This window comes from Osmerus eperlanus, chromosome 11, assembly GCF_963692335.1.
Source record: "Osmerus eperlanus chromosome 11, fOsmEpe2.1, whole genome shotgun sequence".
Taxonomy (NCBI): Eukaryota; Metazoa; Chordata; class Actinopteri; order Osmeriformes; family Osmeridae; genus Osmerus; species Osmerus eperlanus.
Window position 1 is genome coordinate 6,440,668 of NC_085028.1, and position 19,230 is coordinate 6,459,897.

The 19,230-nt window shown below is 44.0% G+C and overlaps 3 gene segments (V, D, J or C); 2 read left to right on the plus strand and 1 right to left on the minus strand.

The window, feature by feature from the left end:
- Nucleotides 1-2,457: 2,457 nt before the first annotated feature.
- LOC134029050 (Ig kappa-b4 chain C region-like) lies at nt 2,458-3,817 on the minus strand. The segment is given in 2 exon segments: nt 2,458-3,047; nt 3,706-3,817. A coding segment is annotated over 1 exon segment (246 nt).
- A 2,344-nt stretch (nt 3,818-6,161) lies between these two features.
- On the plus strand, nt 6,162-6,695 carry LOC134029337 (Ig kappa chain V region 3374-like). The segment is given in 2 exon segments: nt 6,162-6,220; nt 6,397-6,695. Coding segments are annotated over 2 exon segments (348 nt in total).
- Nucleotides 6,696-8,971: 2,276 nt separating this feature from the next.
- LOC134029477 (Ig kappa chain V region K29-213-like) lies at nt 8,972-9,589 on the plus strand. The segment is given in 2 exon segments: nt 8,972-9,045; nt 9,186-9,589. Coding segments are annotated over 2 exon segments (400 nt in total).
- The last annotated feature ends 9,641 nt before the right edge of the window (nt 9,590-19,230 follow it).

A 19,230-nucleotide genomic window follows, 5' to 3' on the forward strand; every position in this document is an offset into this window, starting at 1 on the left:
TGGTGAGTTCCACAGTTTAGGAGCAGGGCATGAGAAGGCCCTTCCACCCATGGGTTTCCATTAGCAGAGAGGCAGGTACAGAGGGATAGAATCAGCTGAACGAAGAGATCAGGACGTAGTGTGAGGTGTTACAAAAAATGTTAAGGTTAACTAAGAATTTTAAAATAAATGTAGGATTGAACTGGCAGCCAGTGTAACTTGGAGAGAAAAGGGGGAATGTGCTGACTGAAGATGTGTGGGTCAGGACCCAAGTAGCTGAATATGTGTGGGTCAGGACCCAAGCAGCTGAAGATGTGTGGGTCAGGACCCAAGCAGCTGAGTTCTTTGTGTATTGTAAAAGTGAGATCTGACCTGGGGAACGCATATGAGTGAACAAACAGACAAGTGTAACTCTTCCTGATCATGTCTCTGTTTGAATAAAGATGTCTGGAGTCTGGAGCGTCACATTGAGTCCACACAGACTCAAAGTGAGATACTGACACTGACCACTAGAGGGACACAGCATCAAGCCTCGCCACACATCCTCGCCACACATCCCTTCAACTACAGTTTCTCTGTGGGTCCAAGAAAGTGTGTCTGAACAGAGAGGACACTTTGCATAGGCAGCACATGCTTCAGTGGTCTGGGAGTGTTTATAGTCCTGTGAGTTTAACACCTCATGACTGAGAGCTGTCCTTCATGACAACAGAACCCACAACAACCATGACTCTGATCACCATCTTCATCTGGACTCTAGCTGTCTACATACAGGGTAAGAGATTTCTGTCATAAAAGATCAACTTCAGGATTACCTCTAATGTTAACCGTTTTCTGCAATGCGTATACTTTGTAGGATTGAGATGTATCCTTAATATTTGTGTCTCTTCTTTCATCTTCTCTCTTCACAACAGAGTCCAGAGGGCAGTACACGTTGACTCAGACTCCTGCAGTGAAAGCTTTTCCTGCAGGAGATACAGTCTCTATAGGATGTAAAGTTAGCAGTCCTGTCGCCGGTAATATTTATCTAGCCTGGTACCTCCAGAGACCAGGAGAAGCTCCTAAACTCCTCATTTACGGGGCTACAACACGCCAGTCTGGGACTCCATCTAGATTCAGTGGTAGTGGATCTGGGAGTGACTTCACTCTGACCATCAGTGGAGTCCAGGCTGAAGATGCAGGAGATTACTACTGTCAGAGTTTACACTTACCTAACAGTGTCTGGGTGTTCACACAGTGATATAGAGCCGTACAAAAACCTCCCTCAGTCAGACTGCACAGTGACTGCACTGCTACAGCTGGGACCTACTGCAGGTGCTGAGGGGGAAGAGACAGTGACATGGAACACTGACTGGTCTTTGTTACACTGAGATGAATGTATCAGTGATGTTAACTAACCCACCATCATGTCAAAGCACTCCTTAAAGCATTTTAGCTAATGAAGTTAAGATATGAAACCACTTATAGAAAAACCAAACACTTTCTGTTTATATTAGGATAAAACCTGTCTTCACTGACTGTCATTCAGACTTAGTGTTAATCAGAGACTGTTATACATTCATCAGGCTGATGAACTTTCCTGATACTGAAAATCTACTGATCAACTCCTTTCTGCCTCTGTCATTGTCATATGTTTCATTGAAACCTCATGTGTGGCCTCACCACACACTTCACCACTCTCTGTCATCATGTTAACCAGTCATAAACTCTTTAGTGTTTTCTACATCAGATCACATGGTCCTGGTCTGACCTCTGACATGAAGACTTGAGAGGAAGTCCCCACTTCCATTCCTGTGTAACATTCATCTCAGACAGGAGTTAGATGACTCACTATACCCCCTCCTCTCCCCCCTCAGTAATGAGACCAGCCCCCCCTCACACCTGGCCCAGTCCAGGGTATTTTAGACTCAACTGTTCAACTGTACATTAGGAGCTGTGGGAGTGAAACTGAGATTTGCATCTTCAGGGTGGCTGGTTCTGCTACTCCCAGAATAGAGCAGCACTGTCACCAGATGCTCACCTGACCCCAGGGGATTAAGGGGGATTATCATCAGGGTCCCACAGATTAGGGACCATGTTTTATCACTGCACATTAAACTATTGTATTTAATGACTTAACTCAAATGTTGTTCAGATTGAACATGAGTGATTTTGGATGAGTCTGTCCTTACTGTGTGAACACAATCCCATGGTATCATGGTGGTAGAAGGTAAACTCTCCTGTAGAGCTGTATGCTGTGTCATGATGACAGATGAATATCAATGATGAATGGAACCTGACTGGTGTGTGGTCTAGATCTGTTTACAGCCATGTACAGCCGTAGCATCAGCAAAACAGTAGTGTTTTATCATCTATCATTGTGTTTCTTGTGTTGCTTAAATGATCTGATGAAACTACAGTAACGCAATGAACTATTTCAATGTGCAATTCCATTTCATGATTACTGTATCAACAAGTTAATGAATAAAGTCAAATTCCATATTTTCAAGAATACTTCTTTATTGTCCAACTAAAACAACAACATTCAAGCATCAAAGCAAAGCCAACGTACAGAGTGAATAGTGACCTCCAGCAGAACACATCAACACTAGCACTGATAACAGCTCAGTGTACAGAGAGCAGCGACACGTGGACTCAAAGCTCCCTGTTAGTCTGCATGTGAGCCATCAGGAGGACAGAGAACGGCTGAACACAGAACAGAGTCCCAGCAGAGGAAGCAGCCCCTCTCCCCAGGGCTGGGTGAGCCTGGGGCTACTTTGAACACTGCTCTCTCTTCAGGGTGTGAGTGACCGTGGACTGGGAGCCCTGCTGGGCCTCACAGGTCACCTCCAGCACCTTGGCCCACTCCTGGGCAGTGAGAGTCAGGGTGCTGCTCCAGCTGTACTGGCCGTCCTTCTCCAGGAGCCCCCTGCTGGCCTCCTGGCTCTTCTTGCTGCTCCCGTCCACCTTCCAGCTGAGGGTCCAGTCTGAGGGGAAGCCCTGGTTGGCCAGACACATCAGCGTGGCCGTACTCTTACTGGACAGTTCCTCACTGGAGGGGGGCAGCACCGTCAGGGTGGGGGCACGGTTACCTGGAGACAAACACAATATGTCAGATTACTGGCAGAGATGGACTTCTGCTATTTCAGCCAAAGACTAATGCAATTACCTTTGCAGTCATTTGAAAATATCAATAAGTTATCATAGTTTTAACAAAGAAAAGACATTAAGTTATTACATAAACATTAGTAAATATTATGTGATATGAGGCAACAAAATTAAGGTATTTTTTCGGGCAGTTGAAATGATCATTAAAATGGTCACTGTTTGTGTAAAACCAACAGTTTGTATCAAAATAATTACAAAATATGAATGCATTTCATGAATAGACATTGTAGATATTAATATATGATCATGCAGGTGCATAAATAACTAAATACAACATGTTAAATCTCATCAGACAATCAGTGCATCCACCCATGAACAAACAGCATTAAGATGAAGTAAAAACACAAACTAGGATTAAACAGTTGAAATTATAACATTTACAGTATTCACCAGAAGATATACCTCATTTTAAAAATATTTATGCTCTCTAAGGATTTGAAGGTTTAACCATGCTGATTTTAATGAGAAAATTACAAAAAATAAGTGGACATTTTTTGAAAAAAAAACATAAAACCTGAAAATGTCTATGTAGAATCAACCATTCAAAAAGTTAAATCCCTTTCAGTAAAGATTGTTACTTACTTCCAACATCCAGTCTGGTACCTCCACCAAAAGTGTACCACAGTGATTCAACCTCTATTACTGCCCGTACAAAAACCTCCCTCCTATTGCTGCTGGATTCACCACAACTTATTTAGACTTTAGTTTCTTTGTTAAAGCATCAAGAATACTTTCTCAATGATACCTTTGAGTAGCTAATTTTCAGAATAGTGAAAAAGGTTTAGACTTCATGTATTTTAATTTTAAGCCTGAAATCTAGTTTTTCCGAGTTTTCTAAATGGTTGAAAATAATAACTATTTTCAGAAAAGTGACACTCAGATGTAAAGATATACTTAGTTGAACACAGAGAAGATTCAATCCTTTTCAGATACTTACTTCCAACATCCAGTCTGGTGCCTCCACCAAAAGTCAACCACAGTGATTGACTCTGGTTAAGTCGTCGTACAAAAACCTCTCTGTGTTGTGATGCTGCAGCTCTACCAGAGCACACAGCTGCTGTCTGCTTCAACCTTCCTCATCAGACTCCATGACAACAGCAGAGCCAGTGTCCAGCATTACATCCACTGTTAGTATTCCTCCATATTGTCCACAGGCTAGAGAGCAGCTGGGACAGTGATCCATGTTGTATATTCCTTACTTCTACATGCTGATCCCAGACTTAACAGTGGGGGTGAAGTCACAGTGGACAGACTCCACTAGTAGAGAATCCCAGCAGCTTTAGTTGACACAAGTGTTCACTGACTGATTTGAGGAACTTAGTCCAAGCATGAGTGAACAGGCTGATGATAGAATACATGACCACATGAGGAAGACTATCTCTGCTGATGGTCTTGTCATCAAGATCAGAATGACAAGGAGACAGGTCAACAATGTTCATGTAGACAGAAGGTTATTGACATGAATGTCTGACTGTCCCTACATTTCCACACACATTTCTCAACATGTTTTATAATCCACTTACAATACAATAGACTTGTAGTACACCAGACTGTTTTCAAACCTAACTATATTAACTTGTAATTGTGTTTTTGTAGTTATATAACATCCACGTAGACATAATGGGGAAGGACATTTTTATGTGCAGATCTCCAGGGAACATCCCCAGTAACTGAAATAGATGACACATGCTGGACTTATTTGCATGCTGCATGTATGAGCTTCAGTAGTCTGGGAGTGTTTATATGTGAGTTCAACACTTCATGACTGAGAGCTGTTCTTCATACCAACAGAATCTACAACAACCATGACTTTGATTATCAGCGTTGTGTGGATCCTAACTCTCTTTATTCAGGGTAAGAAGTCAGTGACATTCATAACAAGGGTGTTTACATATACAGTACATGCGATTCCGATTAATGTGTCTTTTGTGAATCAAAACATTTGTCATGTTCAACATTGTGTTTAACAATACTCTATGTCGTCTCTGTTCCAGAGTCCAGAGGGCAGTACACTCTGACTCAGACTCCTGCAGTGAAAGCTGGTCTCCCAGGACAGACAGTCTCTCTGCAGTGTAAAACCAGCAGTAATGTTGCTACTTGTGGAGGAGGACATCCTTGTCTGAGCTGGTACCTCCAGAAACAAGGAGAAGCTCCTAAACTCCTCATTTACCTTGCTACAACACTTCAGTCTGGGACTCCATCTAGATTCAGTGGTAGTGGATCTGGGAGTGACTTCACTCTGACCATCAGTGGAGTCCAGGCTGATGATGCAGGAGATTACTACTGTCAGAGTGTACACGTCCTTAACAGTGTCAATGTATTCACACAGTGATACAGAGCCGTACAAAAACTTCCCTCAGTCAGACTGCACAGTGACTGCACTGCTACAGCTGGGACCTACTGCAGGTGCTGAGAGGGAAGAGACAGTGACATGGAACACTGGTCAGTAGATGAGGTCACATGAAACATCAAATATCACATACTGTACACACCCTCTGTCCCTCCCTGAAAACCATGATGAGGATGAGGATCATTGCAGTTATAATAGTGATAGTCATCATAATCAATATGATCTGAATCATTGGACTACTTTTCCATGATTGAGATTATACATAACAGTTGACCTTTACTGATCTGTAATCTACATAGGTGCTTCTTAATTTAGAATCCAGCTGAGAGTGGTAAATATTCACAAATGTACTAAATGCATACTTTCTAAATTCAGATTAAGGAATATAAACAATGTGTCTTGTCTGTAAAAGACACAGATCCAGACTTCTCTCTCTTCAGTTTGTCAAAGTAAAGAATGATCCTAATGCCCCTCATGAGCAATGACTAGTCCAACAGGATGCACTGCATGGAGTCTGGTCACTATTATTCACTCACGGTAGCGTTAGACCATCAACCACAACGTTGCAGCACTGGTGTGTTCATGAGAGTCTCTGGAACATTTGCATATAGAGCTTGTGTTGTTTGCATAGTCAGCAGTGTTTATAACCATGCCTGTCCAACACTCATCACTCACTGGATAAGAACCTCAACACAGCCATGTCTTCAAGCTCCCTGTCCATCGTAGTACTGGCCATGCTATCCACAGGTAAGTCATTTAGAATCAGATCTTACTGAACTCATACTCCCTCTCTAAAAACACCCCGGTGCTTTAAAGACCTTAAAGATGAGGATGTTTACAGCTGACGTTGACATGACGACTGCTTCTGTTGATTTGTATTCTTTCTTCTTGCTCAATAACAATCTGATCCTTGCTCATGTCAGGGTGTGCAGGTGACATCCTGATGACCCAGAGTCCTGCAGCCGTGTCGGTCCAGCCTGAAGGTTCTGCCACTCTCAGCTGTAAAGCCAGCAGTAACATCGATGATGAACTAGCCTGGTACCATCACAAACCTGGACAAGCTCCTAAATTCATCATCAACTTTTATTATACCTTTACATCAGGCAGGTATCATGGCACCAGATCTAATATTGATTTCACATTGACGATCGATAACGTCCAGGCTGAGGATGCAGGAGATTACTACTGTCAGCAACATAAAGCGTTACCGTTCACACAGTGAAATCCAGCCGTACAAAAACCTCCCCAAGCTATGAGGAAGTACTCTCCCTGCTTCACATCTGCTCTCTGGAGTGCAGCTCACAGGTCTAAACAACAACTACTGTACCATTATCTTCTAGAACCAACAATGTTACAAGAAGATGAGCACTGAAGGTGTTCTGGTTCTGTGTGTTTTACATTAAGGAGACTCCAGTAAAGGTAGAAGATAAGAATATCTACAGTATTTAATAATGATAACTCATAGGAAACCATTGTGGTTGCCAAGAAAAAACATACATGCTTACTTATTAATTACAGAAATGTATCAGTACAGGTAATTGATCCATCACTGCCTGGGTCTTGGTGGTCAAACGAATGAAGTGGAGATGTTACAGAGTGAATTATTTACAATCAATCACACAGAGACCCGTATGTATAGCACAGCCAGAGCAGAGGAGTCGGACAAAGTCAGGTTTGCACAGCTGTGCCTTTGATGAATAATGAAAAAACTAAAGGAAAACTCAGGTCAGCCATCTTTAGTGGAATTGTTGCTGTAGAGTTTCTGCTCCTCTGTAGAGAGGAAGCCGTACTCCTCTGGGATGACTCGGTCTGTTGCTGCACAGTGGACATAGAAAAAACTGGTTAGTTCACGGTCTTCATTCCTTGGTGCCGCACTCAACTTCTCACCCATCTGCCCACAGGTACTGTTCTCTCCCTTTGAGCTGCTGTGGCTCTGCTTTTGTAGGAACAGAGGCTGATGAGGGAATTAGGTGTAGCTGTGCTGGTCCTCAATTAGCTCAAGAGTGGGAAACTTGAGGGGTGCTGAACTTGGAGAGCTGGGTGCTGGGTGGAGGTGGTGTGTCTGGTGATGAACTTGGAGAGCTGGGTGCTGGGTGGAGGTTGTGTGTCTGGATCTTGGAGAGCTGGGTGCTGGGTGGAGGTGGTGTGTCTGGATCTTGGAGAGCTGGGTGCTGGGTGGAGGTGGTGTGTCTGGAACTTGGAGAGCTGGGTGCTGGGTGTAGGTGGTGTGTCTGGAACTTGGAGAGCTGGGTGCTGGGTGGAGGTGGTGTGTCTGGATCTTGGAGAGCTGGGTGCTGGGTGGAGGTGGTGTGTCTGGAACTTGGAGAGCTGGGTGCTGGGTGGAGGTGGTGTGTCTGGTGATGAACTTGGAGAGCTGGGTGCTGGGTGGAGGTGGTGTGTGTGGTGATGAACTTGGAGAGCTGGGTGAAGGGTGGAGGTGGTGTGTGTGGTGATGAACATGGAGAGCTGCGTGAAGGGTGGAGGTGGTGTGTGTGGTGATGAACTTGGAGAGCTGGGTGCTGGGTGGAGGTGGTGTGTGTGGTGATGAACTTGGAGAGCTGGGTGCTGGGTGGAGGTGGTGTGTCTGGTGATGAACTTGGAGAGCTGGGTGCTGGGTGGAGGTGGTGTGTGTGGTGATGAACTTGGAGAGCTGGGTGAAGGGTGGAGGTGGTGTGTGTGGTGATGAACATGGAGAGCTGCGTGAAGGGTGGAGGTGGTGTGTGTGGTGATGAACTTGGAGAGCTGGGTGCTGGGTGGAGGTGGTGTGTGTGGTGATGAACTTGGAGAGCTGCGTGCTGGGTGGAGGTGGTGTGTCTGGTGCTGAAGGCACCATGGGAGCTCAGTCTCAGTGGGGTTCCACACATGTCAACATCTTAACTCATCCTGTACTGTTAGTCTCTACTCTCTCCTCACTGTATCAAGCTGGAAGCCTTGAGGAATTTTTATAGAACTAAGTAACGTCTACAACATGACCTATGACCTTGGTACAACAGGAGCCTAAATAAAACATCTTACTTTTTTACTAGAAACTGTTCTGTGCTCAGCCATTCTGTATGATGCTGCCTGCAGACTAACAGGAAGCTTTGCTAGAGTCCCCTTGTCACTGTCAGCAGTTGAATCTGAAAAGCACCTATATTTGTTCTACATTCATTTGTGGCATCATATAAGGAGGAGTTGAGACATTGATTAAAGGATTTAAAGGAGAACAGCTTTCACTGCAGGAGTCTGAGTTACAATGTTCTGTCCTCCGGACTCCATGTTAACCCACTCACAGACTGAGATACTGACACTGACAACTAGAGGGAGACATATACTGTGATCATTGAGACACAGCATCAAGCCTCACTTCACACATCTCCTCAACTACAGTTTCTCTGTGGGTCCAAGAAAGTGTGTCTGAACAGAGAGGACACTTTGCATAGGCAGCACATGCTTCAGTGGTCTGGGAGTGTTTATAGTCCTGTGAGTTTAACACTTCATGACTGAGAGCTGTCCTTCATGACAACAGAACCCACAACAACCATGACTCTGATCACCATCTTCATCTGGACTCCTGGCTGTCTACATACAGGGTAAGAGAGTTCTGTCAGAAAAGATCAACTTCATAATTACCTCTAATGTTAACTGTTTTCTGCAATGCGTATACTTTGTAGGATTGCGATGTATCCTTAATATTTGTGTCTCTTCTTTCATCTTCTCTCTTCACACCCAGAGTCCAGAGGGCAGTACACGTTGACTCAGACTCCTGCAGTGAAAGCTGTTCCTGCAGGAGATACAGTCTCTATAGGATGTAAAGTTAGCAGTCCTGTGCTTGGAAATATTTATCTAGCTTGGTACCTCCAGAGACCAGGAGAAGCTCCTAAACTCCTCATTCACAAGGTTGCAACACGTCAGTCTGGGACTCCATCTAGATTCAGTGGTAGTGGATCTGGGAGTGACTTCACTCTGACCATCAGTGGAGTCCAGGCTGAAGATGCAGGAGATTACTACTGTCAGAGTTTACACTTACCTAACAGTGTCTGGGTGTTCACACAGTGATACAGAGCCGTACAAAAACCTCCCTCAGTCAGACTGCACAGTGACTGCACTGCTACAGCTGGGACCTACTGCAGGTGCTGAGGGGGAAAAGACAGTGACATGGAACACTGACTGGCCTTTGTTACACTGAGATTAATATATCAGTGATGTTCATATATTAACTAACCCACCTTCATGTCTAAGCACTCCTTAAAACATGTACATTTGATTATGATGAAATTATGTCCAGCAATATTCATTATATAGCTGTTATAAAACGTGTCCCTATTGACACACTGACACACTGACTCATTCAGACTGTTGATCAGTGACTGTTGACAGGACTCAGAGCAGAACATCATCACTGCTGTTATCAACCTTCTCCTCTATGACATTGTGTTTTGTTTCTCCATCCTCCTCCTGTCCTTGTGGTCTCTGCTCCTCTAGTATGTTCTGCTGTCTCTCCAGCTCCAGGTCTCTCCTGGCTCGTCTCTCTGTTCTCCTCATGACTATTGACATGATGGAAATTCAAGTGGCACTGTGTAGATCTGAATAGTCAAGATGGCGGTTTCAATACAATTTATTTAGTTTGTAAAATTTAAGAATTAACAGAGTACTCTGGACCGGTCATAGCGAAAGACATGCAGATGTAACCTACAGGTCGTCCGAGAGAGTGGTGAAGAACAACCCTAAAACCATGCCTTATATAAACTTAGAACAAATGGTTCTTCTGATGGTCAATCCATCAATATAGCGGTCTCTGTGATTGGCCAGCACTACTAACTAACTAACTGACAGTTTGACTCCACATCAAGTGTCCCACAGTTCTTTGATGCCCCAGCTCCCTCTCTAAAGACGGAGATGGTTAATGATACACAAACAGGACACAGGACACAATCTCCTTGGCCAAAAGGTTAGGTCAGCTCGCTCATCAGGAGATAACAATCTCCCCCAACCCCCAGACCTAACTAAGACCCTCTGGCTCTTAGTTAGGTATCATAAATACCTTAAGACAATCTGAGTGTCCATTCTACAGGGTAAACCACACCACAGAGCCTCAGTTTCTTACATTCGTCTGTCTATAACAAAGGAACTTACTTTTTACCGCTTAAAGAAACATAGATATTGTAACTATGTCAAAAACTGCCATAACACTACCAGTCTCACATTCACCTGTCAATCCTTCTTGGTCTTTGCAGATGATGGTTGTTCACAAGCCTGCCGCTGTCTGTCTTCCTCCTACCTTCTCTTCTTCTACTCTTTCATTTTCTTATCCTCTCTCACAATTCTCTCCCTATCTTAAATTAAATCTATTTGTGAATTGAATGCTTTTTGGAGACAATAGTTGTCTGAGGCTTTCACTTTCATGTCTGTCACGAACCCGGCTCAGTGGTTGAGACAGAACAAAGTCGAACACATGTGCGAGGGCTATCTGCTGTGGTCATTTATTAAATAATACTAATGTAACATAACCAAAGGTGAAGTATGTAAGTCAGTAAATCATTGGTGTACATGTGTGTGCGTGACTCATGACAGTGAGCAGTGTTGGAAGGTGTATTAACAAAAGTCAAAAGGTTGCCACAACTCAAAACAAAAGCGTGCTGCAGACAAAAGGAAGGATCTTCCCTCTCTCCCGACGTCCTCTTAAAGGAGAAGAGACCACCGGGCCCATGTGTAGACACTTAACGGCAAGTTCAAGTTCAAGTTCCCACCTCAGTTCTCTTTCAAGTCTTTCAATCACCCTCTGAAGGTCCTCCTTTGGTCTTTTTGTCTTCTCTCTTTCTATTCCTTTTGCTCTCTCCCTCTCCTTCTGTTGTCGCTCCTGTTCTTGCAGACCCTCCATCTCTCTCTGTCTGTAATCCACTTCAGGTCTTTCACCATCCATTTTCAGTGCTTCTTTTTCTCTTGCGCCCTCCATCCCATTTGGCATCACTGTCTATATTTTTCTGTCTCTCCAGTTCCCTCTTAGATCCTCTTTCTGTCTTGCATCCTCTCTCTCTCTCTTTCTATTTGTTTTTGTCTTTTCTCCTCCTCCTGGAGCTCGTGTCCTCGCCGTCTTTCCAGATCTCTCTGTCTGTCATTCTCTCTTTCAAGTTGTCTTTGCAGGTCCTCCCTGTCTGTGTCCACAGGCTTTCGTCTCTCCTTCTGTCTCCCAGTCTGTCTTTGCATCAGCCGTCCTTCTCTCCTTTCCCTCTCTCTCTCTCTCTCTCTCTCTCTCTATCTCTCTCTCTCTCTCTCTCTCTCTCTCTCTCTCTCTCTCTCTCTCTCTCTCTCTCGCTCTCTCTCTCTCTCTCTCTCTCTCTCTCTCTCTCTCTCTCTCTCTCTCTCTCTCTCTCTCTCTCTCTCTCTCGCTCTCTCGCTCTCTCTCTCTCTCTCTCTCTCTCTCTCTCTCTCTCTCTCTCTCTCTCTCTCCCTCTCTCTCTGTGTCTCCAGCTCTCTTTGACTTTCTAACTCGCCCTGTCATCCGTCTCTCCGTTTCTTCCCTTCCCAACATCTCTCTGTTTTCCTGCTTGGTTCCGTGACTCTGCATTGTTTCTTTCATCAGCTGTCCGTCCGTCACCAGTTCACCTGAGTGTCTCTGTAAGCTCGTTAGTAAAGGGGTGATGGGCCTTGAGACTTGTGCACAAAACGTAGCTCACAAGCTGAGCATAGAAGAACATCAGTGTTCACTCGGTTCAGGATTCCCAGGAAAAAACTATGTGTGAAGTTACCTAAATAGCATGTGCTTCCATCAACAGAGCCCTTGAAAAGAGATGGTGTCAGGACACAGCTGCTACTGTGCAGTAAATAAGACTGCTGCATGCAGTCTCCTCAACATACAAAAGTTGAACATTCTGACATTAACACTAATGAATCCTTTCTAACAGGTTTCTGACATAATGACACAACTTTGTGTTTACACTACGCTAGAGCACAACAAGACTGTTGTTTTTGGGTGAATATAATCACTGTTGGCTTTACTGAACAACAGGTCACTGATAATGAATATATCTCAGCAGATCACATGTATTCAGAGTCTGTTTGAAGAGAGATAGAGTCTGAAGTCAGCAGCATCACTGAGTCCACACACAGACTGAGATACTGACACTGACCACTAGAGGGAGACAGAGACTGTGATCATTGAGACACAGCATCAAGCCTCAGTTCACACATCTCTTCAACTACAGTTTCTCTGTGGGTCCAAGAAAGTGTGTCTGAACAGAGAGGACACTTTGCATAGGCAGCACATGCTTCAGTGGTCTGGGAGTGTTTATAGTCCTGTGAGTTTAACACCTCATGACTGAGAGCTGTCCTTCATGACAACAGAACCCACAACAACCATGACTCTGATCACCATCTTCATCTGGACTCTGGCTGTCTACATACAGGGTAAGAGAGTTAAATAATCAAAGATCAACTTCAGGATTACCTCTAATTATATATGTTTTCTGCAATGCGTATACTTTGTATGATCGAGATAAATCCTTAATATTTGTCTCTTCTTTCATCTTCTCTCTTCACACCCAGAGTCCAGAGGGCAGTACACTGTGACTCAGACTCCTGCAGTGAAAGCTGTTCCTGCAGGAGATACAGTCTCTTTAGGATGTAAAGTTAGCAGTCCTGTCGCCGGTAATATTTATCTAGCCTGGTACCTCCAGAGACCAGGAGAAGCTCCTAAACTCCTCATTTACGGGGCTACAACACGTCAGTCTGGGACTCCATCTAGATTCAGTGGATCTTAGTAGTTTAGTGGATCTGGGAGTGACTTCACTCTGACTATCAGTGGAGTCCAGGCTGAAGATGCAGGAGATTACTACTGTCAGAGTTTACACATCCCTAACAGTGTCTGGGTGTTCACACAGTGATATAGAGCCGTACAAAAACCTCCCTCAGTCAGACTGCACAGTGACTGCACTGCTACAGCTGGGACCTACTGCAGGTGCTGAGGGGAAAGAGACAGTGACATGGAACACTGACTGGTCTTTGTTACACTGAGATGAATGTATCAGTGATGTTAACTAACCCACCATCATGTCAAAGCACTCCTTAAAGCGTTTTAGTTAATGAAGTTAAGATATGAAACCACTTATAGAAAAACAAAACACTTTCTGTTTATATTAGGATAAAACCTGTCTTCACTGACCGTCATTCAGACTTAGTGTTAATCAGAGACTGTTATACATTCATCAGGCTGATGAACTTTCCTGATACTGAAAATTTACTGGACAGTAATTAAATTCAATGTCATTTAAAAGGATTAGTACACAGGAAAGATACCACAATCATGCTAGTCTACATTGCTAATGATCATAATCCCTATCATGATCAACTCCTTTCTGCCTCTGTCATTGTCATACGTCTCATTGAAACCTCATGTGAGACCTCACCACACACTTCACCACTCTCTGTCATCATGTTAACCAGTCATAAACTCTTTAGTGTGTTCTACATCAGATCACATGGTCCTGGTCTGACCTCTGACATGAGAAAGTCCCCACTTCCATTCCTGTGTAACATTCATCTCAGACAGGAGTTAGATGACTCACTATACCCCCTCCTCTCCCCCCTCAGTAATGAGACCAGCCCCCCCTCACACCTGGCCCAGTCCAGGGTATTTTAGACTCAACTGTTCAACTGTACATTAGGAGCTGTGGGAGTGAAACTGAGATTTGCATCTTCACGGTGGCTGGTTCTGCTACTCCCAGAATAGAGCAGCACTGTCACCAGATGCTCACCTGACCCCAGGGGATTAAGGGGGACTCATTCAGACTCAGTGTTGATCAGTGACTGTTAGGTTTTTAACATGACTCAGACAGCAGAACATCATCACTGCCGTCATCAACCTTCTCCTCTGTGACATTGTTTCTTGTTTCTCCATCCTCCTCCTGTCCTTGTGGTCTCTGCTCCTCTAGTATGTTCTGCTGTCTCTCCAGCTCCAGGACTCTCCTGGCTCTTCTCTCTGTTCTCCTCATGACTGCCAGTCTCAGTAGAAGAAAAGAAGGGAGGAGGAAGACAGACAACGGCAGGCTTGTGAACAACCATCATCTGCAAAGACAGAGAAGGAGAGGCAGGATAATGTGACATCCATGGCTCCATCGCTTTTGTGCAGGTCAACATGTTGACAAATGTATTATTAAATTTAGTTATATTATGTTTATTTCTCAAATACATACCTCTCAAACAACTTCACGCATGGATCTGCACATCTTTGTGTCCTGAGCAACACGCCAGTTATTTTCAACTGCATACAGTGCCAGTTTCTCGACATTGGGCCACAGACAGACAGACTGACAGACAGACAGACAGACAGACATGCCTTTATTGTTAAAAGTTTGTTTCCTAATCCTGAGAGGACCTCTAGTGGGGAACATGAACCATTGCGCTGCGATGGCAGCCCCTAGACTGTGGAATGAGCTTCAGTTGGCCATAACATCATATCCATCTCTAGTGTCTTTCCAGGGATCCTTAAAAACATATTTATTTTCCCTAGCTTTGAATTAATTGCATTATACATGTTAATGTGTACATTTGTCTTATATTGTCCTTGTCTGTTTCAAATGCTTGTTGTATTCTGAGCTGTATCATAATTATTCGAAGAAATAAGAAATACCGGTGCGACGTTTATTCGAGGGCGGCGTTTATTCAAGGGCGACGTTTAATTAGGAAGAGAGTTCGAGAATTGCAGCTACAGTGCGGCCATTGATAAACAAAGAATAGACAAGAAGGTCAAACACAAAGCCTAGTAGCCTATAACATTGAAGCCGCGCATGTGTCTACATTGTGTAGAAATCTGAAGCAGTTCTTACACTTCAGCTTTCAAACAGAAAGCTATGTATGCTGTGCAGAAAGCACTCACCAGCAGCAACAGATCTGTAGCACGCGAACTTGGGGTTGATGAAAGCTAGCCTACCTCGCTATATTGTAGGCTACATGTAGCCTAATTATTGCAATTACATTATTATAATGTAGAATTTGTTTTCAACCAATGTCATAATTTAGAATTATATAATTGCATTCAGTGTATTATTAAGTGACTTTATTTGTTAAGAGTACAGTGCCTTTATTTTGAAGGCCTTTTGGAACGCTCGTGAGTCGACAAGCTAACAGCGAAGCACGGACAATTTAATGCTCTGATGAAAGTTTTAACCTTGTTATCGGATGTTAGCGATAGGAAACCTCTATTCCCTTGTGTAGCCTACAGCATGCAGCCAACGAGGTATGTTACATTTACATTAAGTCATTTAGCAGACGCACTTATCCAGAGCGACTTACAGTAGGCTAAGTACAGGGACATTCCCCCCAAGGCAAGTAGGGTGAAGTGCCTTGCCCAAGGACACAACGTTATTTTGACACGGCCTGAATTGAACCGGCAACCTTCTGATTAATAGCCCGATTCCCTAACCGCTCAGCCATCTGACCCCATGTTGGATTGTGTATTTTACTTTGGTGAACGTTATGCTGCGCATGTACAGTCAGGTCCATAAATATTTGGACATCGACACAATTTTCATCATTTTGGCTCTGTATACCACCACAATGGATTTGAAATGAAACAATCAAGATGTGCTTTAAGTGCAGACTTTCAGCTTTAATTTCAGGGTATTTACATCCAAATCAGGTGAACGGTGTAGGAATTACAACACATTTGATATGTGGCCCCCCCCTTTTTAAGGGACCAAAAGTAATTGGACAATTGGCTGCTCAGCTGTTCCATGGCCAGGTGTATGTTATTCCCTCATAAAGGGATTTCGTTATTTCATTGACAAGGAGCAGATAAAAGGTCTAGAGTTCATTTCAAGTATGGTATTTGTGTTTGGAATCTGTTGCTGTCAACTCTCAATATGAAGTCCAAAGAGCTGTCACCATCAGTGAAGCAAGCCATCGTTAGGCTGAAAAATCAAAACAAACCTATCAGAGAGATAGCAAAAACATTAGGTGTGGCCAAATCAACTGTTTGGTACATTCTTAAAAAGAAAGAACGCACTGGTGAGCTCAGCAACACCAAAAGACCCGGAAGACCACGGAAAACAACTGTGGTGGATGACAGAAGAATTCTTTCCCTGGTGAAGAAAAACCCCTTCACAACAGTTGGCCAGATCAAGAACACTCTCCAGGAGGTAGGCGTATCTGTGTCAAAGTCAACAATTAAGAGAAGACTTCACCAGAGTAAATACAGAGGGTTCATCACAAGATGTAAACCATTGGTGAGTCTCAAAAACAGGAAGACCAGATTAGTTTGCCAAAAAACATCTAAAAGAGCCTGTACAGTTCTGGAACAACATCCTATGGACAGATGAGACCAAGATCAACTTGTACCAGAATGATGGGAAGAAAAGAGTATGGAGAAGGGAAGGAACTGCTCATGATCCAACGCATACCACCTCATCAGTGAAGCGTGGTGGAGGTAGTGTTATGGCGTGGGCATGTATGGCTGCCAATGGAACTGGTTCCCTTGTATTTATCGATTATGTGACTGCTGACAAAAGCAGTAGGATGAATTCTGAAGTGTTTCGGGCAATATTATCTGCTCAGATTCAGCCAAATGCTTCAGAACTCATAGGACGGCGCTCTCCAGGAGGTAGGCGTATCTGTGTCAAAGTCAACAATTAAGAGAAGACTTCACCAGAGTAAATACAGAGGGTTCATCACAAGATGTAAACCATTGGTGAGTCTCAAAAACAGGAAGACCAGATTAGTTTGCCAAAAAACATCTAAAAGAGCCTGTACAGTTCTGGAACAACATCCTATGGACAGATGAGACCAAGATCAACTTGTACCAGAATGATGGGAAGAGAAGAGTATGGAGAAGGGAAGGAACTGCTCATGATCCAAAGCATACCACCTCATCAGTGAAGCGTGGTGGAGGTAGTGTTATGGCGTGGGCATGTATGGCTGCCAATGGAACTGGTTCCCTTGTATTTATCGATGTGACTGCTGACAAAAGCAGTAGGATGAATCCTGAAGTGTTTCGGGCAATATTATCTGCTCAGATTCAGCCAAATGCTTCAGAACTCATAGGACGGCGCTTCACAGTGCAGATGGACAATGACCCGAAGCATACTGCGAAAGCAACCAAGTTTTGGTTTGGAGTTTTTTAAGGCAAAGAAGTGGAATGTTCTGCAATGGCCAAGTCAATCACCTGACCTAAATCCAATTGAGCATGCATTTCACTTGCTAAAGACAAAACTGAAGGGAAAATGCCCCAAGAACAGGCAGGAACTGAAGACAGTTGCAGTAGAGGCCTGGCAGAGCATCACCAGGGACGAAACCCAGCGTCTGGTGATGTCTATGGGTTCCAGACTTCAGGCTGTCATTGACTGCAAAGGATTTGCAACCAAGTATTAAAAGTGACAATTAGATTTATGAATATGTTAGTTTGTCCAATTATTTTTGGTCCCTTAAAAAGGGGGGGGGCCACATATAAAATGTGTTGTAATTCCTACACCGTTCACCTGATTTGGATGTAAATACCCTGAAATTAAAGCTGAAAGTCTGCACTTAAAGCACATCTTGATTGTTTCATTTCAAATCCATTGTGGTGGTATACAGAGCCAAAATGATACATTGTGTCAATGTCCAAATATTTATGGACCTGACTGTATGTTCATATTAAGATAAATGTGGTCTTTATTTTCTCGTTATATATCGAGAAAATAACCGTGAAAAACGGTTTACTTTTCACGGTGGATTTGGAGAAGAAGCTTCAAACCTGTAGCAAGAAAGCCACTTGTGTCTGCCAGTGCGTCGAGGGAATTATAATACACTTGTGATTTATGCTACTTGTGTAATAAATACTGTTTTAATTTAACCAATTAAATAACCTTTTTCATATTTTTTTTGGTACAGAGTTTAATCAAGGGCGGCGTTTATTACACAATGTTCATTTTTGGTGCAGCGTTTATTCGAGGGCGGCGTTTATTTGAGGGCGGCGTTTAATAGAAGAAATACAGTATGTCATCTTATTTTCTGTAACTCCATGTACAGCACTTTGGTACCCATTGCAGTTTTCGAAAGTACTCAAACTGAGTTGAGAACATAGCTCTCATAATAAAGCTCCAAACAGATCTCTCTCCGTCCTTCTACCTCTCTCTCTTCCAACCCTGTCTCCTTCCTCATCCCCCCTCTCCACCCCATCTCTCTGTCCTTCTACCTCTCTCTTCCAACCCTGTCTCCTTCCTCCTCCCCCCTCTCCACCCTCATCTCTCTGTCCTTCTACCTCTCTCTTCCAACCCTGTCTCCTTCCTCATCCCCCCTCTCCACCCCATCTCTCTGTCCTTCTACCTCTCTCTTCCAACCCTGTCTCCTTCCTCATCCCCCCTCTCCACCCCATCTCTCTGTCCTACCTCTCTCTTCCAACCCTGTCTCCTTCCTCCTCCCCCCTCTCCACCCCATCTCTCTGTCCTTCTACCTCTCTCTTCCAACCCTGTCTCCTTCCTCATCCCCCCTCTCCACCCCATCTCTCTGTCCTTCTACCTCTCTCTTCCAACCCTGTCTACTTCCTCCTCCCCCCTCTCCACCCTCATCTCCCTGTCCTTCTACCCCTCTCTTCCAACCCTGTCTCCTTCCTCCTCCCTCCTCCACTCTCATCTCTCTGTCTGCAAGGATTGTGTTGTATTGCCTCATGTGTCTCTGGGGCCAGGGAGGGGTATGGCAGATATGAAGCTGCTCATATGCCCGCCAAGTGGTGGCATAGGAGATAGCGGGGCCGTGACGTCACTGCAGGAATCCAATGTTGTCTGCCCTTTTACAGTTTTTTTTAT